This window comes from Cervus elaphus, chromosome 23 (genome assembly GCF_910594005.1).
Source record: "Cervus elaphus chromosome 23, mCerEla1.1, whole genome shotgun sequence".
In the NCBI taxonomy this organism is placed as follows: domain Eukaryota; kingdom Metazoa; phylum Chordata; class Mammalia; order Artiodactyla; family Cervidae; genus Cervus; species Cervus elaphus.
Window position 1 is genome coordinate 2620206 of NC_057837.1, and position 14075 is coordinate 2634280.

The window sequence follows — 14075 nt, forward strand, 5'->3', positions numbered from 1 at the left end:
TACAGATGTGGCATTGAACATATGACAGAAAACCACCCATCCAGAGGGTTCAATAACTCTTATTTCAATATTTATTTTATAGTCAGTAGTTTAATTTTCCATTCTAACTTTGCTGAGGAAGTTTGGAATGGGGAAAATTCCAGAGCTAAGATTCTAGGAGATGAGACTAATTACTCATATTCCCCCCACAAAACACAAGAAAATAGGAGTTTAGGGGACATTAAGTGTGATTACAGACACCTTGAAGAATCGAGCACCATGTTGCAGTCAAGAACATAAACAATTCTTATGATAAAAGTTATAGAAGAAAAAGAACTGTTAAAGACGAAGTTTCCAACTATAGCTTTCGGTCAGACCAGCCAGTCTCCTACGTCTCCATGAAGCTCCATCATCCAGCGAGTGATGCTGCCCCACACCCGGGCCAGGCAGGCGGTCCAAACTGAAGTTCTCCGTGGTTCTGTGTATTTGTCTATTCTGCCATGCAGTCTAAAGAGGTGTAAAGAGTCTAAAGCTGTATATTTTTGAGAGCTGTTCCCTGCTCTCTTTTTTCCTCCTCTTAACTAGAATGTTTGAGAATTAATGACTATGCAACACTCCATGATTTTTAAACGCTTTATGTAAATATGAAAATAGAAACCTCGGTTACTATATCAAGTTGCTTTTGCTAAATGAAACACCATGCCAGAATTTAGTGGCTTAAGACAACTACCGTGTATTAACTGACAGTTCAGTGGGTTAGAATTCAGACTATACACCACTGGACAGCTCTACTGATTCCGGCTGGACTTGGGTGTCAGCAGTCGGCTGGGACTGATGGCCTCTCTGAGGTCTCTGGTAGGAAGCTGGCTGCTGGTGGTTTTTAACTCTATGACCTCTCACTCTCCAGCAGGCTAGCACAGACTTCTCAGAGTTCCAAGAATAGAGAAGGGATAAGCACTTTCACAGCTTCTGTTTGCATCACATTTGCTACAGTCTTACAGGCTAAAGCAAGCCACAGGTCAGCCAGACTCAAGGAGCTGGAGAAATAGACTCTAGCGCTTGATGAGCCGTAAACGCACAGTGCGACAAGCACAGATACTCTCTGCAGGGGAAGACTGTCTACCCCAGCGTTTGCTAAGATGACACAATAAGTCTTGACCCAGGAATAAGAGAACATACAGCTCTCTTTTCAGAACTGTGACCTTGTGGAAGTGAAGGTGGAAAAGCATGAGGTGATGAAGAGAATTCTCATCGAATTGGTAAAGGAGCCCAAGGACCAGACAAACCAGCGTGTGGGCAACTTAGGCAGTGAAATGGGTCATGGTTAAATACCTAGAGCCAAAATGATTGCCCTGTTTTAAAAAGTGATGACTTCCTAGTTCCTGTTGGTTAGTACATATTTTTACAGGTTCTGTGAGTGTCTACTGATTGACCAAGTAAAGCAATGAGGGGGATCTGAAATGCATGGTTAATATTGTGTTTTAGTTCCTACCTGCTTGTGAGAATTCCAGGTGGCACCACCCCCTTTTCCCCACGCAGGTCAAGGAGATTGTAGCACAACACACAAAGGAGTGGTCAGACATGATCAACACCCACAGTGCGGAGGAGCAGGAGATCCGGGACCTGCACCTCAGCCAGCAGTGCGAGCTGCTCAGAAAGCTCCTGATCAGCGCCCACGAGCAGCAGACCCAGCAGCTGAAACTGTCCCATGACAGGTGGGCAGCTTAGCTCCAGAGGAAGCTCCCAGGCTTTAAAACGTGTGTGTGTGTGTGTGTGTGTGTGTGTGTGTGCATGCAGAAGTGTCAAGTAGTAAGGAAAATCAACTTCACATATAACACTGAGCTTTGTTGTATACTCTGTCATGGAGTTGATGTGGCAAGAGGAACTATAAGAAATGGCCTCGACCATCAGAATGCTTCCAAGTGGTGGCAAGATATCATACTCCTACAACAAATTAAGTCACATTACAAGTAGCATACCATACAGACTAAAAATTATCACAGACTCTGCTGCCTCTGAGTGGTTCTGGAGGCTTCACAAGATGATAGGGCCAGATTTGGCTTTTAAGAAATGATCTCTGGAACCTCTTAGGAAGAAAAGATGCAGAAGGAGATAAAGACCAAGCAGTTGAACTCCTAGAATGGTTGGTTCTGATGACTCAGAGATACCTTTCTTTCCACTGTCAGGGTGTCTATAAATTTTAGAAAGGCAGGTCTGATCAAGAAATAGCAAAAAGTATCTGTTTATTTTCGCGTCTCCCCATTTCAGCACATTGAGTATCATGTTTAAGACACGCAGATGGTGAGCTGGACTTTTTCCCCAGGCAGAAGAGTGTTTATGTCAGTGATGTCTTTTTATCACAGCTTGGTTGCAGCTTGTGCTTCTATAGGGCCAATTGTGTGCCACAGTGGCGGTCTGTTGATACACACCAGAAAGTATAAAACAGAAGCATTTTACAAACAAATAAAAAACAAACAAACAAACTTTAAACTTCTGAAGTGAGTTATGTAGGCACATTCCCAGATCCCAAACCTCATTATGGAGTGACACACAGCCGTGAGAACGTGAAGTGTTTTTGCTGTAGCTTCTCACTCTCTCATGAGCCAACTAAATGAGGTATGCATGTCATGCTGAGTTTCTTGTGGGCTCAAGTACCATACCATATCCATTTTAAAGTATTCTGTTTATTTGTATAGGATTAAAAGTGCCTTTTTCCCCTTAGAAATGCTCTTGATTTAGTACACAGAAACGTCGGTTCATCATCTTCCCTTTGACCATTTCTACAATATCAGATTTTAGATGTCCACCTTTATTCAAAGATACTTTGAAGAATAAGGTACTCTCTTCTAATCTTTTATTGTAGTTGAATAAAGGAGAAAAAATTATCCCAAACAGTACCCATTGTCCAAAAGAAAAAAAAAATAAATGAATTCTTGCATGACTTAGGAAGTCATTTGAAGGAACCATAACCTTATTACTAATTTACCTTAAAAAATAGATCCATGGTAGGGGTGTTTTTCAAAGTAATAGCAGCGCTGAAGCTTTTTGTTAAGTATCATGTGGTCGTTTCTTTGCTACCATCATAGCTGTTGTTCTTGGTTAAAAAATTATTGCCTTCCTAACATTTGGCAGCATTATTTGGTTACTGATAAGTGCTGTTGAATGAATGAATGAAGAGATGGTCAATTTAATAACAAGTTATAAAAAATTCTGAGAGCCAATTTCTTGGTCCAGGAGTTTCTGTGCATACTCCAGCTTCTGTGGCCCTAAGTCCTCTGACTGGAGACCTCTCTATTTCAGTTTTGTCCATCCTTTTCCACAAAGTACAAACACCACTTAACCTGCCCATTTCCAGGCAGTGCTCCAAGGAGATCACCATAGGTTCCAGAGAAGATTCTTTGTTAATACTTTCACTTTCAGTCTAAATGGTGTGCATTTGTACTCATCAATAGTCCAAAGAGATGAGTTTTTGTGGTACACATACCCATTCACACACAGTGATCAGTCACCTATAAGCATCCTCCCCCCATTTCCTGTGTTTATTTGAAATCGTTTGTCCCCTTCATTCCCCTGGGCTGTCAGAAGGCAAGACAGTCATTTGTGAGTGTTAGAACATGCTTTCTCTTCCAAGCAATCTGATCCCCCCGAAAAGCACGGGACAAAGCTGGAAAATCCTTGTATTTTACTGACTGTGAGTGTGAGTGGTTGTCCCTGTGGATGCTTTGATTATTCTCCTGCTGTCCTCACTATTCCCATTCATCTTCTTGCATACAGGCTTGTAAACGCAATTGCCTGAGATAGTTGCACATAACTTGGGATTTGTAGTTTTTGTTTATCCAGAATGCATCTGGCCTGTTGATGACTTAGCGACAGTGTCCTACTCCGGGCAGCCGTGTAGGCTCATCATGTGTTTGGGGTTGCGTTAGACACACATCGTGTCTCTTCTTCACAGCCCACCACTGACACTTCACAGCGAGTGCCCCGCTGCCCCCAGGAGGGGCATGCGTGTGGACTGGGGCTCCTGCCCACCTCCTCACAATGCAAGACAATGTCATGATCTCGATAATGAGATAAAAAGTGAACCCAGTCCTGTTGTCACGTTTGAAACCTGTTTTTTGTTTATATTTGTAATTAGAGTTAAAGATCCACAACACAAAATTTACTATGTCACCTGTTTGTAAGTGTCTAGTATAAGATGTATTCACACTGTCGTAACCATCGGTCAGTACCGTCCAGCTCCAGCACTTGATCATCTTCCCCAACTGAAACTCTGCCTACTGAACACTCACTCTCCACTCCCTGGGTGTCTTTTTCTTCCTTGCAGTCTTACTGAGGAATAATGGATATACATCACTGTATGGTTTAAGCTCCACAGCATAGTGCTTTGGCATGCATATATCATGAAATGATTACAATAAGTTTTGTGACCTTCCATCATCTCATAGAGATACAAAATAAAAGAAAAAATATTTTTCCTCGTAATGAGAACTTGTAGGCTTTACTGTCTTAACAACTTTCATGTTTGTATAACATACATCTTAATCACATTGTACATTACATCCCTGGTACTTATTTATCATATAATTGGAAGTTTGTTCCAGGTGGCTCAGGGGTAGAGAATCTATCTGACAAGCAGATGTGAGTTAGATCTCTGGGTCAGGAAGATCCCCTGGAGAAGGAAATGGCAACCCATTCCAATATTCTTGCCTAGGAAACCCCATGGACAGAGGGTCCTAGTGGGCTACAGTCCACAGGGTCCAAAAAGTTGGGATACCAACATAGTGACTACACTTTTTGACCGCCTTTATCCAACTTCCCTTCCCCTCAACCCTGCCTCTGGAAACCACAAATCTGATCTCTCTCTCTGTGAGTTTGTTTGTTTGTTTAAGCATAATTGGCCTACAGGACTGTGTTAGTACAACATAGCGATCCGATGTCTGTACACTACACAATGATCACTCCTGGCTTTGTTTTTATTTTAACACACAGGGAAAGCAAAGAGATGCGAGCACAGCAAGCCAAGATTTCTATGGAAAACAGCAAAGCCATCAGCCAAGATAAGTCCATCAAGAATAAAGCAGAACGGGAAAGGTGAGTTGGAATGCTCACTGCAAGAACATAATACTGACTCCAGTGTACACACACACTCACATTTGAGATGTAGAAAAACTTTGTGAGAGCTGGCTTAGAATCCTGTGGTTATATCTGCTGGGAAGATAGATTATTGTTGCTATAAAATCTGATTGCTTACTACCACTCATAAAACATATTTACATTCAATATATGTGTGCTCATCTCCAAAATTGTGTAAAATATGGCATAAACAAAATTGTATAAATTATGGCAAAATATCCTTCCCACATGATGCTTATGTCATCCTGAAAGCATCTTATTTGCTCAGGTGTTTAGCCCATCCTGAATGCGTTTGCAGTCTGTAGGCCTTGTACTGACCTTGACACTAGGGATCATCTAAAATCACCTCCCTCAGGTTTTCTGGTTTGTCTTTGTCTAAGAATGGGTTTTCTAGAAACAAAGATGAAGATAGGACTTTGGGTCATATGATTTGCTGAGGAAAGGATCTTCAGCAGGGCAGAGAGGAGGAAGCAGGAGGGGGCCAGAGCAGGGGCTAAGCAAGGCTAGGATCTCAGCTAGAGTTCCTCTGCAGCCTAATCCCAGCTCTGGCTTGTAAATGACCACGATCTGCTCCTTTGAGCCGTGGGCACGTGGCTCTTGTACTTCTGTGTTAATCCGTCCTTGGCCACATAGAGTTGGAGAAGGTTTGTGTGACGTCCAGAGAAGATCCAAGGTTCAGTGATTTAGCCAAGGCTGGTAAAGGGGACCTAAGAGGGCATCGCTAGTCATGGGCCCTGAGAGAGGGAGTTAGCAGCACTTGATACCCAGTGCATTTCCCACTTTTCAAGTTGACAGACTATAAATCGTATTACCATCCAGTGCATTTTTATGCTGAAGTTTTGTTGGATTAAATACAGTTTGGAATTAACAGGCCAGCAGTGGGATTGGAATTTAACCCGGAAAGAAATCACCTTTTCAACACTTTGGACAAGAAATTTCCCAATAATCATGGAGTGTCATTTGCTTCTCTTTAAGGAGATTATTACTCAATTTATTCAGTGCTCTTTTACACCATCATATTGGCATAGTTATCTTGTTATTGTTCGGTCACTAACTGGTGTCTGACTCTTTGCAACCCCATGGAATGCAGCACACCAGCTTCCTCTGTCCTTCACTATCTCCCTGATTTTGCTCAAATTTGTGTCCATGGAGTTGGTGATGCTAACTAACCATCTCATCCTCTGGTGCTCCTTTCTCCTTTTGACTTCAATTTTTCCCATTTTCCAATGGGTCTTTCCAATGAGTCAGTTTTTGCATCATGTGGCCAAAGAATTGGAGCTTAAGCTTCAGCACCAATCCTTCCAAATAATATGGAGGGTTGATTTCCTCTAGGGTTGACGGGTTTGATCTCCTTGTAGTCCAAAAGACTCTCATGAGTCTTCTCCAGCACCAAATTTGAAAGCGTCAGTTCTTTGACACTCAGCCTTCTTTATGAGCCAGCTCTCACATCTATACATCACTACTGGAAACACCACAGCTTTGACTATACAGACCTTTGTCAGCAAAGTGATATCTCTGCTTTTTACTACGCTATCCAGATTTGTCATAGATTTCCTTCCAAGGAGCAAGTATGTTTTAATTTCATGGCTAAAATCACCATCCTCACTGAATTTGGAGTGCAAGAAAAATCTGTCACTGCTTCTACTTTTTTTCCCCTTCTATTTGCCATGAAGTGATGGGACCAGATACCATGATCTTAGTTTGTTGAATGTTGAGTTTTAAGCCAGCTTTTTTACTCTTCTCTTTCACCCTTATCAAGAGTCATCATTTTCTGCCATTTGAGTGTTATCATCTACATATCTGAGGGTGTTGATATTTCTCCCAGCAATCTTTATTCCAGCTCGTGATTCATTCACCGTGGCATTTAGCATGGTGTACTCTGCATAGAAGTTAGATAAGCAGGGTGACAATATATAGCCTTGATGTACTCTTTTCCCAATTTTGAACCAGTCATTTCTTCCATGTCTGGTTCTAGCTGTTGCTTCTTGATCCACATACTGGTTTCTCAGGAGGTAGGTAAGGTGGTCCAGTATTCCATCTCTTGAAGAATTTTCTACAGTTTGTGGTTATCCACACAGTCAAAGGCTTTAGCATAAGCAGAAGTAGATGTTTTTCTGGAATTCTCTTGCTTTCTCTATGATCCAAGAAATGTTGGCAATTTGATCTCCAGGTCCTCTGCCTTTTCTAAATGCAGCTTGTACATCTGGAAGTTCTCAGTTCACATGTTGCTGAAGCCTAGCCTGAAGGAATTTGAGCATTACCTTGCTAGCATGTGAAATAAGTGCAACTGTGCAGTAGTTTGAACATTCTTTGACATTGTGCTTCTTTGGGATTGGAATGAAAAATGATCTTTTCCAGTCCTGTGGCCACTGCTGAGTTTTCCAAATTTGCTGGCATATTGAGTGCAGCACTTTCACAGCATCTTTAGGATTTGAAATAGTTCAGCTGGAATTCCGTCACCTCCAGTAGCTTTGTTCGTAGTAAATCTTCCCAAGGCCCACTTGACTTCATGCTGCAGGATGTCTGGCTCTAGCTGAGTGATCACACCATCATGGTTATCTGGGTCATTAAGACCTCCTTTGTGTAGTTCTTCTGTGTATTGTTGCCACCTGTTGTTAATCTCTTATGCTTCTATCAGGTCCTTTCTGTTTCTGTCCTATACTGTGCTAATCTTTGCATGAAATGTTCCCTTGACATCTCCAGTTTTCTTGAAGAGATCTCTAGTCTTTCCCATTCTGTTGTTTTTCTCTATTTCTTTGCATTGTTCATTTAAGAAGGCCTTCTTAACGCTCCTTGCTGTTTCTGGAATTCTGCATTCAGTTGAGTATGTCTTTCCCTTTCTCCTTTGCCTTTCACTTCTCTTCTTTCCTCAGCTATTTGTAAAGCCTCCTCAGACAGCCACTTTGCCTTCTTGCATTTCTTCCTTTGGGGGACGGCATTTTGTCATTTTCTTCTGTACTGTGTTACAGACTTCTGTCCACAGGTCTTCAGGCACTCTGTCTACCAGATCTAATCCCTTGAATCTGTTCACCACCTCCTCTGTACAATCATACGGGATTTGATTCATACACACCTGAATACTCAGTTGGTAAAGAATCCACCTGCAATGCAGGAGACCTAGGCTCAGCTCCTGGAAGGCTATAGCTCAAAGCATTGCAAAGAGTCGGACATGACTGAGCAGCTAAGCAAGCAGCCGTATGGCAGAGTGAGCTCTGCTCAATGCACCGCGGTGGCCTGAATGGGAAGGAAGCCCGAAAGGGAGGAAATACGCATATGTATGACTGACTGACTGACTGACTGATCTTGGCTTCCCTGGTAGCTCAGCGGGGAAAGAATCCACCTCCAATGCATGAGACCCTGGTTCGATTCCTGGGTCGGGAACATCCACTGGAGAAGGGATAGGCTACCTGCTTCTGTCTTCTTGGGCTTCCGTTGTGGCTCAGCTGGTCAAGAATCTGCCTGCAATGTGGGAGACCTGGGTTTGATCCCTGGGTTGGGAAGATCTCCTGGAGAAGGGAAAGGCCACCCACTCCAGTATTCTGGCCTAGAGAATTCCATGGGCTGTATAGTCCATGGGGTCACAAAGAGTCGGACACGACTGACTTTGACTTTCACTGTCATTCCTGAATGGCCTAGTGGTTTTCCCTCCTTTCTTCCATTTAAGCCTGTATTTTGCAACAAGGAGCTCATAATCTGGGCCACAGTCAGCTCCAGGTCGTTTTTGCTGACTGTAGAGAGCTTTTCCATGTTTGGCTGCAAAGAATATAATCAATCTGATTTTGGTGTTGATCATTTGATGATGTCCATGTGTAGAGTCATCTCCCGCATTGCTGAAAAAGGGTATTTGCTCTGATCAGTGTGTTCTCTTGACCAAACTCTGTTAGCCTTTGCCCTGCTTCATTTTATACTCCAAGGCCAAACTTGCCTGTTACTCCTGGTATCTCTTGAGTTCCTACTTTTGCATTTTAGTCCCCTATGATGAAAAGGACATCTTTGTGTGTGTGTGTGTGTGTGTGTTCCAGAAAGTCTTGTAGGTCTTTCTGGAATTGGTCAACTTCAGCTTTTTCTGCATTAGTGGTTGGGGCATAGACTTGGATTGCTATGACATTGAATGATTTGCCTTGGAAATGAACTGAGATTATTCTGTCATTTTTGAGATTGCACACAAGTACTGCATTTCAGACTCTTATTGACTATGAGGGCTACTCCATTTCTCCTAAGGGATTCTTGTCCACAGTAGTAGATGTAGTGGCCATCTAAATTAAATTCACCCATTCCCATCCATTTTAGTTCACTGATTCCTAACATGTTCAGTCTTGCCATATCCTGCTTGACCATGTCCAGTTTACCTTCATTCATGGACCTAAAATTCTAGGTTCCCATGAAATATTGTTCTTTATAGCATCAGACTTTACTTTCACCACCAGACACATCCACAACTGAATGTCATTTCCAATGAAGTACCATCCTCTGGACATTATTCTCAGACAAGGAACTTTGTTTAATGGCCTTGTATACGTGGAAAGGACATCATCCACTCTAGCTCATAAACATAAAATATACATGCCATGATGAAAAACCTTGTTAAACTGTTTTAGACTGTCCAAAGTTGAAATACAGAATTCAATCTGAAAATATACTAATTGTTAAATAGCTCTTTGTCCTATTTTTTTCAAATATGTTGCAAAGTGGACTTGAGTCCAGTTGAGGTCAAAGTGTCTTAAATTATGAGTTATTAATAACCAGAAAAATTTTTATTTAATTTTCTTATTTCAACTGTACATACTTATTTATTATAACTCTGTATCCAGTGGTTAGGTGGTTCTAAAACATCTACAAAAGACCTGGTTTTTAAAAAATGATTTCTCTATGCCAAATAGTTACTTTTTTTAAGCATATATTGTGTGTACCCACCTTATCAAACCACTGAGAAATAAAATTAAATATTTATAATCAGAGAGCTAAGAAAGACATGCAGAAGCTGAAAAACACTTCTATCTTGTGTCTAAGAAGACATTTCAACATAAATGACATTATATTTATAACTGAATGACAATGCACTTTATCAGCGTGTCAGAGGTAGCCAAAGTACACAGAAAGAGAAATAAATAATCAGCAAAATAAAGAGGTGGCCTCCCAAATGGGAGAAAATATTTGCAAACATGTCAGGTAACAGATTAATATTCACAATATGTAAATAACTCGAATAAACCAATAGCAAAAACAAATCTGATTTTAAAAGTGGGCTTAGGAACTTCATTGGTTGTCCAATGGTTAAGAGTCCGCCTGCCAGTGTAGGAGACATGGGATCGATCGCTGGTCTGGGTAGATTCCACATGCTTCACGGCAACTAAGCTGGTGCTCCACAACTACAGAAGCCCCTGAGCCCTAGAGCCCGTGCCCCCTGCAAGAGAAGCCACCGCACCAAGAAGCCCGTGCACTGCAGCTAAAGTAGCCCCTGCTTGCTGCAAGGAATGAAGACCCAGCTCCGCCACAAATAAATAGATAAATTTTTTTAATGTTTGGAAAAAAAAAATTTTTTTAAGTGGGCAGAGGACCTGAAATAGACATTTTTCAAGAGACAAAAAAAAAAAAGACATTTTTCTAAAGAAGACATGCAAATGGCCAACATGTATGTGAAAAGGTGCTCAACTTCACTAATCACCAGGGAATGCAAATTAAAACCACAATAAGACATGACTTTAACATCTGTCAGAATGGCTGTTATCAAAAATTCAATAGATAATATGTGTTGGCAAGGATGTGGAGAAAAGGGGACCCTTGTGTACTGTTGGTGGGATTGTAATCTGGCAGTGCCACTATGGGAAGTAATACTGAGGGTGTTCCTCAAAAAATTAAAAATAGAACTACCATTTGATCCAGTGATTCCACTTCTGGGTATATAGCCAAAGGAAATGAAAACACTATCTGGAAGAGCTGTTTGCATCCCCACGGTCATCACAGGATTATTCACAGCAGCCAAGACAGCAGACAACCTAAGTGTCTAAGTGAATGGTTAAAGAAAGCTTGAGATGTGTATACAATGAAATATTATTTAGCCATAAGAAGAAGAAAATACTGCTATTTGGGACAATATGGATCTCTGAGAACATTATGCTAAGTGAAATAAAGCAGAGAAAGAAAAATGCTCTCTATTTGTGGACCCTAAAAAAGGCCAAATTCATAAATACAGGGTAGATTGGTGATTACCAGGGTTTAGGGGCAGGGAAATGGAGAGATATTAGTTAAAAGCTACAAACTTGCAGTTATAAGATTAATAAGCTTTAGGGATCCAACTTCATCATGGTGACTATTTTTCACAATACAGTATTACATACTTCAAAGTTGCTAAGAGGATAGATCTTAAAGTGGTATTTACAGTGAAAATTATAGCCTAGCTATATATATATATACATATAAATGAAAATTAAAGAGCAAAATGCTCAAAGACGGCATAAAATTAGAGAAATAAACTGAACCCAAAGATCTCAGATGGGAAGAAACGAAAGTTTAAGAAGCAAAAGTAGGAATAGAAAGCAAAAATCAGTGGAGAGTAATACCAAAAGCTTGTTATTTGGAAAAAGAATAAATAAGTGAACCTCCAGCAAGGCTGATCAAGAAGAAGGAGAAAGCTCTAATTAGTAACATTAGACATGAAAAGAGAAATAACTGAACATACTGAAGTAAATATTTTTGAAAACCAAGACTATAAACAATACTACAAATGAATCTGAAAACTCAGATGAAATGACAATTGCTTAAAAAAACTAAAATACACAAACTGGCTGTAAAAGAAAGAGAAAACCTGAATAGACCTGTAACTATTATAAAAACTCAAGCAGTTATAGGCCTATTCAGGCTTGAAAAACACTCTCCCGCACCAGTAATCCAGGAAACATGAGTAACAGCAACAGCGTGATGCCATTTCAGAAAGCCAACCAACCAGCAGAAAAGGAAATGTCTGACAGTGACAAGAGGGGACGAAGATATGGAGAAAGGGTAGCACCCAGATACTGTGGATGGGAGTGCAAATTGGGACAAGTACTTTGGAGTTAAGATGAGGTTGTTCACTCCCTACCAACCTGCAAGCCTAGGTTTACCCCCTGGAGAAACCTTTGCTTATATACACAAGAAGATATGTCCACACTTCATTTATTTAGCCAACAAACAGTGTGCCAAGCATTGCAAGACCCTATGTGCCAGACCATTGTGCATTGTTGGCAAATAAAAACCTACTTGTTATTAACAGCAAAATGAAAATATTGTGGTCAAAATTTTCCATAAATGGAAAAATCCATACAGCTGGTGAAAATAGTGGAATTATTTGAAACATAGTTATATCTCTAAATCATAAATCTAAGTGGCAAGTTATCAAAAGAAACACAGAATATGTTAGCAGGTTAAGTTGGAAACCATACAAAATTATATACATATATATATAGTTACATCACCTGGGAGCTTTTTAGAAATGCAGAATCTCAGGCCTACCCCAGACCCACTGAATCAGACCCTCTAGGAGTGGGTCCAACAACCTGTATATTTGATAGAGGTTATTGTATGTATGTATGATACAAATATGTATGTATGTATGCATGTATGATAGAGGTGATTTGTATGCATATGAAAGTTTAAGACACATTTGTGTATATTACATACAGATACATCTATAAGTAGTAAAAATATTAAAACACAGATTTGTTGCTGTTCAGTCACCCAGTCTTGTTTGACTCTTTGTGACCCATGGACTCAGCACACCAGGCCTCCCTGTCCCTCACCATCTCCCAAAGTTTGCCCAAGTTCATCTCCATTGCATCAGTGATCCCATTCAGCCATCTCATCCTCTGATGCCCTCTTCTCCTTCTGCCCTCAGTCTTTCCCAGCATCAGGGACTTTTCAAATGAATTCATATCAGGTGACCAAAATACTGGAGCTTCAGCTTCAGCATCAGTCCTTCCAATGAGTATTCATGTTGATTTCCCATAAGATTGACTGCTTTGATCTCCTTGCTGTCCAAGGAATCTTCTCCAGCACCACAGTTGGAAGACATCAGTTCTTTGGCATTCTGTCTTCTTTACGGTCCAGCTCTCAGAACCATAACTGACCACTGGGACGACCATAGCCTTGGCTATACAGACCTTTGTCAGCAGAGTATTGTCTCTGCTTTTCAACACACCGTCTAGGTCTGTCATCGCTTTCCTGCCAAGAAGCAGTCATCTTGTGTTCTCATGGCCGCAGTCACCATCCTTAGTGATTTTAGAACCCAAGAAGAGGAAATCTGTCACTACTTCCAACATCTCCCCTTCTATTTGCCGTGAAGTAATGGGGCTGGTTGCCATGATCTTAGTTTTTTTAATATTTAGTTTTAAGCCAGCTCTTTCACACTCCTCCTTCACCCTCATCAAAAGGCTCTTTAGTTCCTCTTCGCTTTGCCATTAGTGGTATCATCTGCATATCTGAGGCTGTTGATGTTTCTTCCGCCTATCTTGATTGATGGGAACACCAAAATTCAGAATAGTGGTTACCTCTGGAGAGAGAGAAAGAGGGGAAATAGAGTCCAGAAAAATACAAAGGGGGCTTTGTTTATATTTGCAGCACTTTTATTTCCTTTAAAAATATGAGACAGGGTGGAAAAACATATTGACTAGTCTGAGTGATGGATACACAGATGTTTTGTGTCTTTTTCTCTGTATATTGTATATTTAAAAATCCCTCAAAAAATTAGGAAAAGCAAGTGTAATCTCATCCAAATAATTAAACGAAATATGACTTTTTCTTACTTAATATCAATTAATTCCATCCAGTGACATACCAACTCTTGTTCGTACCTTTGCTTTTAGGAGAGTCAGGGAGTTAAACAGCAGCAACACAAAAAAGTTTCTGGAAGAAAGAAAGCGAGTAAGTATCACAATTTTCTTAGCACTTTTTCTTTGAAAAAACTAATAGTAGCTCATGCTTAGATTTCA

General features: G+C 40.7%; 1 protein-coding gene across 9 annotated transcripts in view; it reads left to right on the plus strand.

The window, feature by feature from the left end:
• PLCB4 (phospholipase C beta 4) overlaps positions 1-14075 on the plus strand; it is a 452949-nt gene that overhangs the window by 431574 nt on the left and 7300 nt on the right. For all 9 annotated transcript variants that reach the window (XM_043883530.1, XM_043883532.1, XM_043883529.1 and 6 more), the window contains 3 exons: positions 1519-1694; positions 4969-5070; positions 13950-14007. In XM_043883530.1, coding sequence (XP_043739465.1) covers positions 1519-1694; positions 4969-5070; positions 13950-14007 — 336 coding nt within the window. The remainder of the gene's footprint in view (positions 1-1518; positions 1695-4968; positions 5071-13949; positions 14008-14075) is intronic.